Consider the following 13,962-nt stretch of genomic DNA (forward strand, 5'->3'; position numbering starts at 1 on the left):
TACATCACCAAAACCAAAATCACAACACTGTGTCAAAGAATAATGTACCCCTTGTATAGACCTACCATCATTATCGTCATCAGGATCACATACATCACCAATGCCATCTGCGTCACTGTCTGCCTGGTCAGATGTGCTATTGTAGGGGCAATTATCACACGCATCACCGAATCCATCACCATCGGTATCTTCTTGCATAGGATTTGGTTCATACTGGCAGTTATCCTGATTGGACAAAGACACCAAAAAGGACTTCTATATATATAAACTTATAAGAGTCCCAATTAAATGAAACTGCCAAGAAGGAGGAAAACTCAGCCAAGAACTGGTCAGAAGTAATATATCAATCACATGACATTTTGATTGGTTACCTTTTATAATTTATTGCTCATATGTGTTCAGAAAAGTTGTTTACTATGTACGGGGCGCATCTGGGGAAAAAAGGGGTGGGCAAGAAGGGGAAGAAGGGAGGGGTATAAAGCAGCACATACGATCTACACGCTGAATGGGATCTCTGCACAAGGCCAACTGACTGATCTTTAAACTTTTACAAATTTCAGAAGTTTATATTTTGGTCAATCAAGTTTTTGAACTTGTTACCCGAGTGTCAAAGATGCTATCGTTGTCGTCATCATCATCACAGATATCACCAATATAATCGCTGTCTGTATCCTCCTGCCCACTGTTTGGATGCTGGGGACAGTTATCCTGCAAAGAAAAATAGAAGACGAAAGAGTTATCATTTTGTAGTCAAGTCACTTGAGCCCAGTCCGAGTATGTTTCCAGTTACTCAGGTTGAGTCTGAGTCCCATACGTCTCTTGCATCAAGTCCGAGTCTGAGTCACAATTCATTTCGTTCGAGTCTCAGTCCGAGTCACGAGTCATTTGATTTAAGTGAATGCAATGCATGGCTCTTGACAATTCATGTAAAGCATGCATGGACACTTTGATTCTGAAAAAAACAATGGGGGATTGGGAATCGACTCACTGCTTTGCATGATGCGTCGCTGCACAGAAGAGACAATTCTGGTCGTCCATCAAGATCGGTATCCACACCACAATAGACACCATTGCCTGCCCAACCACTGTCACACTGATAAACACAACCAAAAATAACAAAACAACTTAAGTCAACAGACAAAGGCAGACAAGTGGTATGCACAGCTGGCTTATCAATCACCTACCGGTACAGTCAAATCATAGTTGTATCAAGTTACCCAAACAGTCACGGCCAGTCAATCTTGCTTTATGTAGGCTGGCTCTGAACTGTTTGGAAAACAGTCACTGGATTGATTTTGACTGAAAGGTCAACTTGGCACAGAATGTATGTTTGTATACGAGGGTTAATGTATCTTAATCCTCGTACATGTATAATGTTTTTATTGATGGCCCATTCAAATTCATAGATATGACATGGCTACTCGTAGAAGGCGTGGACGTAGACGATGTGGACGTATGCCTTCACGCCTGCGTAGTGGAGCTTTAAGGTGGAGTGCAGTGTGCGCAGAACTGGCCCCACCCTTTACAATCGAGGTTCATCCGCAATAGCAAGCTGGGATGGTCATGACAGTGAGGTCCTCGAGTAGTAAGTTTTATATCAGAGTTTCCCTCTGATATAAAACTACCATCAATAAGGTTATTGGTATTTGGTACTTGGTTGATTCTTCTCCTAAGGACTTCCACAAGGAAGTATAGCTAGGAGGCCAGAAACACCGGGGCAAACGCCTTCTCTTAGCGATAAGTGTTACTTGGTTTTTTTACGTACGTTAGACCTTATACAACACACGGGACCTCTGGCTTAACATCCCATCCGTTATTGTTATTATTATTACAGAAGTGATTTAGTGGAACATTTGTATTGGAGAATTAACCATTTTTCTGGCGGACTGTGGGGAGCCAGGAAATCAATTGATCCTTTGGGGAAACTGGTCAATGAACACTTTTTAAAGTAAAATTTACAAATATTAAAAAGATAAAATGTGATGCCATCAAGCTAAATGAGTCGTTTGTCGACCCTGGTCGATTTTTTTTTTTTACAGATTTGGAAAGAGCACAATCTCAGCATTACTGCTGTGAAAACCGCATGCTGGTACATTCTTTAGTTAAAAAATTATGGAAGTCGGAACACCAAGAGATGTGATGAAGTGATGTGATGAAGTGGACCTATTTTGGCCTGAATCTCCAATTGAAAGTTTCCGACAAACGACTCATTTAGCTTGATCGCATCACAAATGTCACAACTTGACACTAGAGTTTTCTTGTTTTTTATTTTCCTTTTGGTGGGTGGGGGTGTCGCAACATACCCACTACTGTGTAGCCAACTCACCTCACAAACATAGGTACCCGCTCCCGTTGTGATACACGTAGCATTCTCATGGCAGTTAGCCTGACCCAGCAAGCAGTAATCACCTGGGCTGCAACCAATCTTTCCGTTGCCTAGGTAACCAGGCGGGCAAAATCCGCATTGATAACTGCCCTGCAATCAAAATAAGTGAACAGCAGTCAGAACAATTCCCATCCCCAACCAAAACTTGTGATTCATGTTGCAACCATAGCAGTATTTCCCACGTCACCTACAAACCATAATGATCCTAATTAAAATTGTAATGCATATATATATATATATAGCGCTTTCCATTGTATCAACAATCTCAATTATTACAATTATTCCCCTGTTCATCAGGCCACGAAACCATGCGGCAGCCGATATCAGCGCACATTTGGTCCTCTACCCTCACAGGTACCCATTCATACTGCAGACTGGAGACAGACAATTGTAGTAAGTGTCTCATTACTGGACAGAGCCCAGTCTAATGTGGTTTTCGCGAACTCGGGATTCCCGGGTTCGTATTCATGAGCACCCTAATGAGATAATGGCTCCTCAATCAGTTAACGACCATAAATATGTTCGCACATTTTCTAACTAATACCTCCGTATTAGTTACAAAATGTGCGAACATTGAGTGCAGTGGTTTGTCCTTGATAAACAGTCAGGCTATCCCCAATGTACGTGCGTCGTTGTCCAGAGCCACCTGCCTCCCATCAGAATTTTAGGGACGAGTGACGAACCAGTTAAGTGCTGAAGAGCTGCTGGCATCTAAGAAAGCCAAATTAGACTGGGCTTGGTCCAGTAATGTTGCCCAAGGGCACACACGCACCATGTTCCAGGCAGGGTTCGAACCCACGCACCATCGTACATGAGTGAAACACCATAACCACTGGACGATGGCCACCTAGCGAGTGCAGGTATATTTATACTTAAGTATGGGTCATTCTATAAATTCTAATTATGGTAGTATGCCTGATCCCATGTAATTAAAGCTTAATAAGTTTGCTAGTGCAGTACTCACTCCAACAGATTCCAACAAAACATCATGGATTTAGAAGGGTTGGGTGGTTAGGGTTAATTTTTAGCCAAGTTAAAAAAAACCTTAACGAATCCTGTTTGAAGGATATGAAACTTTCTCTGTCAAATTGTTGCTCTTACCGCTGTGTTTTCACATCCAGCATTGGTGTCGCATCCTCCATTGTCAACCGCACACTCATCAATATCTTCACACACCTGAAATAATTAAAAAGCAATTTAAAAACAGTTAAAAAACAGTGTGAGGGGAATACAATGTACTGTTTTGTTCCAGTGTACTTGAGTACTTTTATCTGAGTGCAAAGTAATGCCAAGAACCAAGCTGGGGAGTACCACTTGCATCAGAGTACTTTGACTCTTGAGGATGAGTACAGAAGGCCACCAGCAGCAGCGGCAGCGGGTTACTTCGACCTTCGAGTACAAGTTTTGTGAAGCCAAGTGCATTGAAATCGTGATGAGTGAAACTGTACATAAAGATGAAGCATGTAGTTTGTGTGAAGACCTCTCCACAGCCAAGTACTAATTCAGTATTGAATCGATACAAATAGAGCACATATGTGACCTGTTCTGTCAAAAGCAGACGCTTCTGGGCAGAGGTTGAAATTGAGATAGGGCCAAAAAACGCTGTGGGGGTGATTTTTATCGATTTTCAAATTTTTGCATATTTGTAATCCTGAACTTGTCTAAAATATATTATTGTTTGAAACCCTAATTTGAACTCTACATATACTATTTTTGATGATTTTGTTAAGGTATATCAGCTAGAGAAAAAACTGTTTGTGACGTTCGTGGCCATTTTCTCCGTTTTCTACTTTTCTTCACAATGAACTTCAAAATAGCATAACTCTGCCCAGGAATGATCGGTTTCAAAAATTAAACCACCTATTAAAAGGAAAAAGAGCATATGTTAACAATATGTAAAAATATCATTTTCGACCTTATGCCCAGAAAAGTCTGATTTTGACAGAACAGGTCACATATGTGCATATTCAAGTGAGGAGATTTTATTAATTCAAGATTGAATTACTGAAACAAATTCCCAGAGTCCTTATAACCGAGTACGAACACTTTGATGATGGTGTACAATATCGAATGGTGGAGCTACTGCGCCTAACTGGTCCTTTAACGTCATGAACAGGGATGAAAATCATGGAGCACTTTAAGACGATGGTATGAGATGCTACAAAAGCATCATAGTATAATTATTATTACATCTGGCAGTCATATTTTCTTTCTTTGTTTGCTACATGAATACCACACAAAGATCTCACCTGTTGATTGGCTTGTGCATGCTCCACACCAATTCCATGAGGTGTATCCCCAACATAGCCTGGGGGACATCCCGAACATTCATAGCCTGGAGACAAGTTGTTGCAGGAGAACTGGCAAGGATTAGCGATGTCACACTACAGAATACAAGAGAAAGCAAATAAGGAGAGCATGTAAAATTAAACAAGCTGTAACTCGAGGTTGAACTCCGTAAATCGCAGTAAAACCTTATGAAAACGTTTTAAAACCTCATAAACCCTTGCAAACACCTCTTAAACTTTTAAATAACCTTGTAAAATTTTGTGAAGCCACATAAACCCTTGCAAAAACCTTGTAACAAAAGAGAAAGGAAATCAGGAGAGGATACAAAAGCTGTAACTACAGTTGAACCCAAAACATTGCAAAAACCTTGTAAACCTTGTAAACCCCAGAGCCTCACAAAACTTCGTAAAACCAGGTAAACCTCGTAAAACATTGTAAAACCTCACAAAACCTTAAAAACTCTCAACCTCACTAACCTCATTCAACCTCACTTACCTAATAAAACCTTAAAAACCCTCACTAATCTGATAAAACCTCATAAAATCTCATTAAACCTCACAAAACCTCCTAAAACCTCATTAACACTAAAACCCTACAAAACGTGGCAAAAACTTTTAACATCCCTTTGAACCTCATAAATCCCTTTAAACCTCATAAAACCCCTTTAAACCTCATAAAACCCCGAAAAACCTCATAAAACCCAGCAAAACATTTTAAACCTCATAAAACCTTGTTATAGCCAAATTTTATAAAATTCCCAAAATGATATTGGGTGATTTTATATTAACTTACCTCATTAATATCTGCACATCCATTTCCATCCTGAGAATAGCCAGCTGGACATGCACCACAGAAGTAACTCCCTGATCCTTGATTGATGCAGGATACACCTTCAGCACATGGTCCAGTCTCAGACATACACGGACCTAACAAGATAATTTAGGGGAGAATGCAACAATGAAAAGGCGGTAACTCGAGGATTACCACAAGGTAACCGCGGTTAACCGCGAGGTTGTACAATGTAAAACAAGGTTTTGTGGGGAATCTGGGGTAAAACCTAAAATCTCGGATAAAAGAGAGTCAGGTTAGTGCAGTGGTTACTGTCCTCGCCTTTCACCCCTGTGGCCTGGGTTCGATTCCTCTCCTGGTCCACATGTGGATTGGGTTTTAGTCCCTACCTGATGGGTTTTCCCCAGAATATTCTGCAAGGGGTATTCCTCCCACCTCTAAAACTGTAATTTCTTCTCACTGTCTTCTCTCTACAAGTTTCTTCAGGCTTTGGAGCTACAGTGCCTTGGGCCCTGTTGAGGAATCCTTGGTTTCATTAACAGAAATAATAAACAAACCAGTACATGCCATGTAGCAGGTTACCGCGTAACCACGTAATGGGGCGCTGTGGTCCAATGGTTACGGTGTTCGACTCGTGTGCCGTGGTGCATGGGTTCGAATCCTGACCGTGGGAACATGGTGCTTGTGCTCTTGAGCAAGGCACTTTACTATTATTGCTTCGTCCTTCGGATGGGACGTAAAGCCGTAGGTCCCGTGTGTTGTGTAATGCACGTTAAAGAACCCAGTAACACTTATCACTAAGAGAAGGGGTTTGCCCCCGTGTTTCTGGCAGTGGCTGCAATGTGCGCTGCAGCACCTTGTAAACCATTATAAGGTGCTACATAATGGGTTTCATATTTCTCATAAACTTTATTTACCTCTCTTTAATAATTGACATAATTTCCAGCGCCTTGAGTACCTAATTGTTGGTAGATACGTGCGCTATATAAGACTCCGTTATTATTACTATTATTATATTATTATTACGTACAATGTCACGATGCTAGCAGCATTAGCAATGCTGCAGTCCTATTGGATAGCACTGCCCGGTTCACAATCGACAGGCAGTCAGTGTGTAACTCTGTCTGTGAGATAGGTATAAAGGCGACACTTGGCCGACCCTCTGGGACAAAAACATATTGTGTGATGTGTAAACAAGAACAAATTTTGGAGTGGCCTCATGCTTACATTCCGCTACACTGGAGCATGACTTGCATGGTGTCCCGTCTCCCGCCGACCATGCTGTGATATGACATGGTGCACATGAACTCTTGGCCTGTGTGCTCTGGTAGCCGGCTGGGCAGTTCTCACACACAGACTGGCCGGTAAAGTTGTTGAATGTGCCTGGTTGACAGGGCTTACAGAACTCTAAAATACAAAAACAAATAAATATCTCAATAAAATAACATAATGGCAGATGGGAGCCTTGATAATTACATTGAAACAGAACTACTGATTTAATGAGAAAACCTTGTTCAAAGTGAAGGGTCATAACCAAATACCCTGTGAAATTATTCCACCTGAAATGATATTGTTTGGAAGAAACAATACTTGAAGATGGTTTTAAAGTGGTGTGCCTGGGGGCCAAAGAATCATGGACGTCGTCAGACCTGTAGTCTGAACACACACTCAAAATGGCAGGTCATTTAAAGTCTGAAACTGGCCAGCGCGTGGGTTGTCAGATGACACATTGTATGATGTAGGCATCAACCTAATATAAATATCTATGCGCGTACCGATAGGGGGCTGCGTTTAAGCTTGATCGACCCATGAGTGTGCAGGAGGCCAAACAAACCATAGGGGAGGTGGTACATCCAAGACGTATCCTATTAATTTAGCAAGAGGTCGTTGCCTGTCCTCATATCTTGTCACGTATGTAACAATGAGGTCAGATCTTAGTTCCACTCTCACTGGAGCTCTCACGAGTGGTCACAAAAACACCCTCTACGTTTACGTACAGACCCAATGATGTACAAAGTTTACCTGTATCGAATCCTTGTGAGAAGAATCCCTGAGGGCAGATGGATTGTATACCCCTGAAGCAAGTAGTGCCTGGGTCACACAAAGTACAGGTCTCTGGGCAATACTAGACACAAGAAAGAAGGAAAAGAAATGCATTTTCAAACTAGAAAGCTCTCAGAGAGCAAAAACCTCCGCCAAGGCTTAACAATTCCCTGCCATATTGTCAGTACACCCAAAAGAAATACTCACATAAATGGTGAAGAATCCTCAAAAAACAAGCCTGGATCCAGACCTAGATCCAGATCACTTCAAAAATCTAATTGATTTGTACTTGTGCCAAGGACCACTCCTAAAAGAAATTTCATGCAAATCCGTCCATAACTTTTTCAGTTATCTTGTTAACAGACACACCAACAAACCAACCAACAAACCCACCAACCAACCAACAAAATCCGATGTAAACATAACCTCCTTGGCAGAGGTATTAAACTACAAAGAAATTTTTTTAAGCGTGTATAGCTATATACACTGGTACAATAATTATAAATTTGAACAAAGAAAAAGCGGGGTTTGAGCCTGTGACCTCCAGAACACTGTATGAGTACTTATTTGAATATTTAAAATAAGAAGCCTGTGTTATCATGTTTGCTATTTCCCAGTTTGGTAGCATTGGTAGTGCTGCTAGCATCGTGAATTTTGGCATGATCCCTGGCTGCATGATACAGGTTTATGGCTTCCATATAGCGGCCCTTGGACAAAGACATTGACAAAATGCAGGCAGCCAAAAAAATTGTTACTTCTGTTCTCTTTCTGGTGAAAACATCTCTAGTCAAACAACGGTCAAAACATCATCACAAAACTTCTTGTTTGCACTGAGCTGTTTCAATCATTTCAGCAATAACTGCATAAAGGAGTTTCATCCAAGTTGAATGAACATGTTCATAAGTATTTTATACATGGTGGTCTAAGTGTCGATCCGATGTAAAACTTGAGCTCCATGACCAATATGATGTGTGCAGCTATAGCGGTAACAAGCGATGTGACAGACATTAGCAGGCTTTTCTGGACAGAAGAGTTGCAAAGTAGGAATTCAATCATTTACTCACTGTTTCATTACAGCGGCCATGATGGTACTTGGGGCATGGTGTGGCATAACCATCTACGCACAACTAAAAGAAATTATAGAATAATAACTCAATATCCATAGCTTCTACTTTTCAATTTATGCACCTCCATATGTGCTGGTCTCAGAGTACTAGTCCATGACCTTTGTACCTATCTCATTGACTGCAGCACTGTCAAACGTAATTCACTCGTAAGCCAGGGAGTGCTATTGTATAGGATGACCCTGTAATGGGATATCCGGCCCAAGTGCAGACCATATGCATGAAACGGCTTCCAGAGCAGAATATTGGCATTCGAATCAATTGAATAAAAAAAAATTCACTCTGGGACCAGCTTTACTAGTTTAACCAAATATTGTATTTTGTTTTGGTATTTCATTTGAGTTGATTCACATACATGCATGTCAGCCCAGTTCACATTTATTTCACGTGGTTTCTGGTGTCTCAAGGTAGTTACAGTACATATCGGACTACTGCAAAGTTGAGTATTAGTGCATTGGGAAAGGCAGAGGATAATCAAAAGCGTGGCCAAAAGAAGACCCTACCCAAACCCCACCCTAACCCTCATAAACCCCACCCAGTCCTCGTACCTACCAATACTATTGGACAGGGTAAACACTTAATTGCATGGTCACTAGAAGATCCTGTCCAAACCCTCCAACCCTTTAAACTCCACCCAACCTTCATACCTACCCATCCCATTGGAAAGGGTGTCAACACCTGGGGCATGGCCAAAAGGAAACCCCACCAAAACCCTACCCTAACCCTCACACCTCCCCATCCTACTGGGCGGGGTACACACTCAAAGGCGTGTCCAGGTGATTCCAAAACCCAAAACAAACCAAACCTCCACCCAAATCATCATGCCTACCCATCTTTTTGGATAGGGTGTACTTTCATCATGTTTATATGCGTGGCCAAAAGAATGCCCCACCCAAACCTTGCCCCAACCTTCAAACCAATCCATCCTAATGGAAGGGTCCACACTCACAGGTGTGGCCAAAACAAATCCCCCGCCCCAAACTATGCCATACCGCTCATTCCTACCCATCCTATTGGGTAGGGAACATCCATAGGCATGGTAAAAAGACCCTACCCTCAACTTATCCCTTACGCTCATACCTACCCATCCTTTTGGGTAGAGTACACACTCGTAGGCATGGCCAAAAGAAGACCCCACATACCCACCCAACCCTCATATGTAACCTCCTATAGGGCAAAGTATATAATACTCAAAGGCATGGCCTAAAAACAGCCCATCAAAACCTTGCTAACCCTCATAAACTCCACCCCATTCCTAGCCCGCAGCAATGGGATGATGCCGGTGCTGCACCCACAAGCTTTTGGATGGGGGTGCTGGAAAATACTAAAGCACCCCCTAACCCTGGCCAAAAAAGGTAATCCGGCACCCCCTGGCTTGCCCCATTATTCGTAGCTCCTGTTAGGCAGGGTACACACTCAAAAGTGTGGACAAAGGACGACCCTGTCCCAAACCCTGCCTTATCTGTAATACCTACCCATCCTATTGGGCAGGGCACACACTCATAGGCGTGTCCAAAGGAATGTTCTGACGGTGACCGGTTACATGAGTCTGTAGGAGGATCACAGCGACCGCAGGGTCGCTGCAAACCGTCCCCTAGGCAGTAGTTGGTAGTCAGACAACGCTCACACTGGGTCAAGTCTACAAAGACATGCATGGTTAAAATGATCAGGCATGCATGGTTATAATGATGACAGGCATACATGGTTAAAATGTTAAATCATTCATGGTGTTGATAACAACGTTGAGGCACATGGCCTTTTCGTTGTGTTGTGAGAGAAAAATCTTGCAGAGGTTAGTTTCGCCCATCCTCGCTAGCCAGGGCAGACGCACATCACAAGACGCCCTGGCAAATCAAGTGCAAATCTTTACTATTTTGCTACTCCTCGCCATCTAATCAGATTCTCTGCATGGACTTTGTGACATTTTCGATCCTACCCACTGAATAATCAGGTTGGACAATTACAGGGTCAACTTTGTAATAATAACCAATAGGTCAGCGCTTTTCAGGACAGCACAGTGCTCTGCCATTGTGCCAGTTAGGTCAATTCTGGATCAGCTTTTGCAAAGAGCAACTTGGTCAGACAGTATGTCAGTCAATATTGGGCAGTGTTCATGACTAACTGATGTCACGAGGTCAAAATAGGAAAGATAAGGAAGTGGTTGCCGGAGTTTCGTCTTACGACGTACGTGAGTAAGACTACCCTGGCTAGTGAGGATGGTCATCCAAAATCAACTGTACTAAATTGTATTACATCACACTACATTGTATTACATTATATTATATTGTACATCAAATATGCATTGTATTTATTCCCTGACCAACCAAAACCATAGAGTGGTGGGTCAGTTTGGAGCAGTACAGGGAGTAACAGGCAGGGCGGTTTTGGGTGGTACAGAGAGTATCAGGAAGGGCGGTTTGGGGTGGTACAGGGATTAACAGGCAGAGCGGTGTGGGGCAGTGCAGGGAGTAACAGGCAGGGTGGTATGATGCAGTACAGTAACATGCAGGGCAGTTTGGGTTGGTACAGGAAGTAACAGGCAGGGCTGTTTGGGGTGGTACAGGGAGTAACAGGCAGGGCAGTTTGGGGTGGTACAGCAAGCAACAGGCAGGGCGGATTTGGGCGGGTACAGGAATTAACAGACAGAGCGTTTTTGGGCAGTGCAGGGAGTAACAGGCAGGGCATGCAGTTTGGGATGGTACAAGGAAGTAACAGGCATGGCGGTTTGGCCAGTACAGGAAGTAACAGGCAGGGCCCTAGTTTGGGGTGGTACAGGGAGTAACAGGCAGGGTGGTTTGGGGCAGTACAGGGAGTAACAGGCAGGGTGGTTTGGGGCGCAGTACAGGGAGTAACAGGCAGGGAGGTTTGAGGCAGTACAGGAAGTTACAGGCAGGGCGGGTTTGGGCAGTACAGGGAGTAACAGGCAGGGTGGTTTGGGGTAGCACAGGGAGTAACAGGCAGGGTGGTTTGGGGCAGTACAGGGAGTAACAAACAGGGTGATTTGGGGGTACAGGGAGTAACAGGCAGGGTGGTTTGGGGTAGCACAGGGAGTAACAGGCAGGGTGGTTTGGGGCAGTACAGGGAGTAACAAACAGGGTGATTTGGGGGTACAGGGAGTAACAGGCAGGGTGGTTTGGGGCAGTACAGGGAGTAACAGGCAGGGCAGTTTTGGGTGGTACAGGGAGTAACAAACAGGGTGGTTTTGGGCAGTACAGGAAGTAACAGGCAGGGCGGGTTGAGGCAGTACAGGGAGTAACAGGCAGGGTGGTTTGGGGGCAATACAGGGAGTAACGGACAGGGTGGTCTGGGGCAGTACAGGGACTAATGGGTCAAAACAAGGAGTTTACATTAAACTCAAATACAGGTTTTGGAAGAAGATGAAACATTGTTATTTTCTAACCATATTAGTGTTAGTATTTGACAACTTTTTTTAAGTAGAATGCTTTTTGTGTATTTTTGTGTGAGTAAATATCTGTTTTAAATGATTTCAGTATAACCATTAAGTTAGTAACTGTTTCAATTTTAGTTATCCTTGGCCTTGTTTTGATGATATAAATACTTCAGGTGGAAAATGCAAGGTACGGTATTTCCATCAAATTCATTTGTACTCTTGTCATATTATGTTCCGTGTTGTTTGTAAGTATTAGCACACAATGCGCTACATGTACATGCATTTCATGCACAAATTAGGTATAGTGTAAATTCCTTAACTGTGGTAATGCCATTAGAATGGACCAAAAAGGAGTTGTGTTACATAATTGGCATAATTTTCTCAGCAACCCAATGTGCTGTTTTCATGATTTTTTTTTCGGTATTTGAAAGGACAGACTCTCAGCTTTAATCTGATCCATTATCCAAAACATCAAATTTCACAGCTGACACTTTTAAATAAAAAAGGCAAATGTTACAGGGTTGTAATTTTTTTGGTGTCACCCTGTATAATTAACACATGCTTGGAGTGGTCTATGATAAACATGCAGTTAACTTTGGTAAAACACAAGGATGAATAACCATTTAAGGCATGAACAAATGGGACTTACGTCGCAGTCGTCGCTCTGTCGTACAGCCAACAATCTCCAACCTCAACCCTATCTGATTGTGCCAGGTCTGGGGTAGGATGCGGATATACTGAGCGTAGACTTCATCGAAATACACACTAGTGACAGTTTTCTGATTTGTGTTACCAGTGAAATTCTGGCAGAAACAAAGAAGGTTGGGTCATTAATAATTATATAATATTGGATGGCTTTGAGGGGGATACAAGAATATATTACACGAGCTATAACAATATTGCACGAGTCAAAGACAAGTGCAATATTGTTTAGCAAGTGCAATTATTCTAGTATCCCCCGAAAAAAAAACCATCCAATTTTTAAAATATTTTTTACATTAGGCTGACTGGCTTGATCCGCAAGAAATACATTTCAGGACACTGCCTTTATTTCTCGAATTTCGTAGAATTATCCCGCCACTTGAAGCTGCAACAGTGCGCGTATACCCTGCTAGTGCTGTGCGCTGCATCCGCGTGCTACGCTCTGTTGACTGTGACTTTTTACGCTCTAGATTGTTCGGGAACCAGCAAAAATGCCCGGATGACTGCAATATTATTGATATTGCAGTCATCTGGGCATTTTCGCTGGTTCCCGAACAATCTAGAGCATAAATTGACATAATATTGCAGTCATCAGGATAATTTTTACGAAAGCATACAATACACTGATTTATTTTTACCACTGGAAGCCTGATATAAATAATAATGTCTTTCATTGGAGTTCAGTATAACGTCGCTATAATGAACATGATACAATCCACAAAAGAATGTCGTTATTGCAGTTGTTTGTTATAGCAATTTTCAGCTGCCAGCACAGCACTCAAAGTTGACACGATGGTGTTCGTACACCAACAAATGTTTCAGTTCATTTCTTAACTACATGTAATTTAAATGTTTGGTACAGCAATGTTTCACTGTGCTCTACATATCATACATGTATAAAGTCACTGCATACATGTACCTGATCGTTGCTATCTTCATCCTGTATCCTGCACCATGTACTGCTATCATTGGAGTATTCTACATAGTATAAAGTCACTGCATACCTGATCATTGCTATCTTCATCCTGTATCCTGTACCGCGTACTGCTATCATTGGAGTATTCTACATAGTATAAAGTCACTGCATACCTGATCATTGCTATCTTCATCCTGTATCCTGTACCATGTACTGCTATCATTAGAGTATTCTACATGGTATAAAGTCACTGCATACCTGATCATTGCTATCTTCATCCTGTATCCTGCACCATGTACTGCTATCATTGGAGTATTCTACA

The 13,962-nt window shown here is 42.3% G+C and overlaps 1 protein-coding gene across 2 annotated transcripts in view; it reads right to left on the reverse strand.

Annotated features, from left to right (window-relative positions):
- LOC119725831 overlaps positions 1-13,962 on the reverse strand; it is a 125,084-nt gene that overhangs the window by 16,580 nt on the left and 94,542 nt on the right. For both annotated transcript variants that reach the window (XM_038197419.1, XM_038197420.1), the window contains 12 exons: positions 12,672-12,825; positions 10,107-10,270; positions 8,572-8,634; positions 7,487-7,589; positions 6,692-6,871; positions 5,468-5,601; positions 4,636-4,770; positions 3,488-3,562; positions 2,327-2,476; positions 989-1,093; positions 601-708; positions 66-225 (listed from right to left, as the gene is read on the reverse strand). In XM_038197419.1, coding sequence (XP_038053347.1) covers positions 66-225; positions 601-708; positions 989-1,093; positions 2,327-2,476; positions 3,488-3,562; positions 4,636-4,770; positions 5,468-5,601; positions 6,692-6,871; positions 7,487-7,589; positions 8,572-8,634; positions 10,107-10,270; positions 12,672-12,825 — 1,531 coding nt within the window. The remainder of the gene's footprint in view (positions 1-65; positions 226-600; positions 709-988; positions 1,094-2,326; positions 2,477-3,487; positions 3,563-4,635; positions 4,771-5,467; positions 5,602-6,691; positions 6,872-7,486; positions 7,590-8,571; positions 8,635-10,106; positions 10,271-12,671; positions 12,826-13,962) is intronic.

This window comes from Patiria miniata, unplaced genomic scaffold, assembly GCF_015706575.1.
Source record: "Patiria miniata isolate m_02_andy unplaced genomic scaffold, ASM1570657v1 HiC_scaffold_19, whole genome shotgun sequence".
Classification (NCBI taxonomy): domain Eukaryota; kingdom Metazoa; phylum Echinodermata; class Asteroidea; order Valvatida; family Asterinidae; genus Patiria; species Patiria miniata.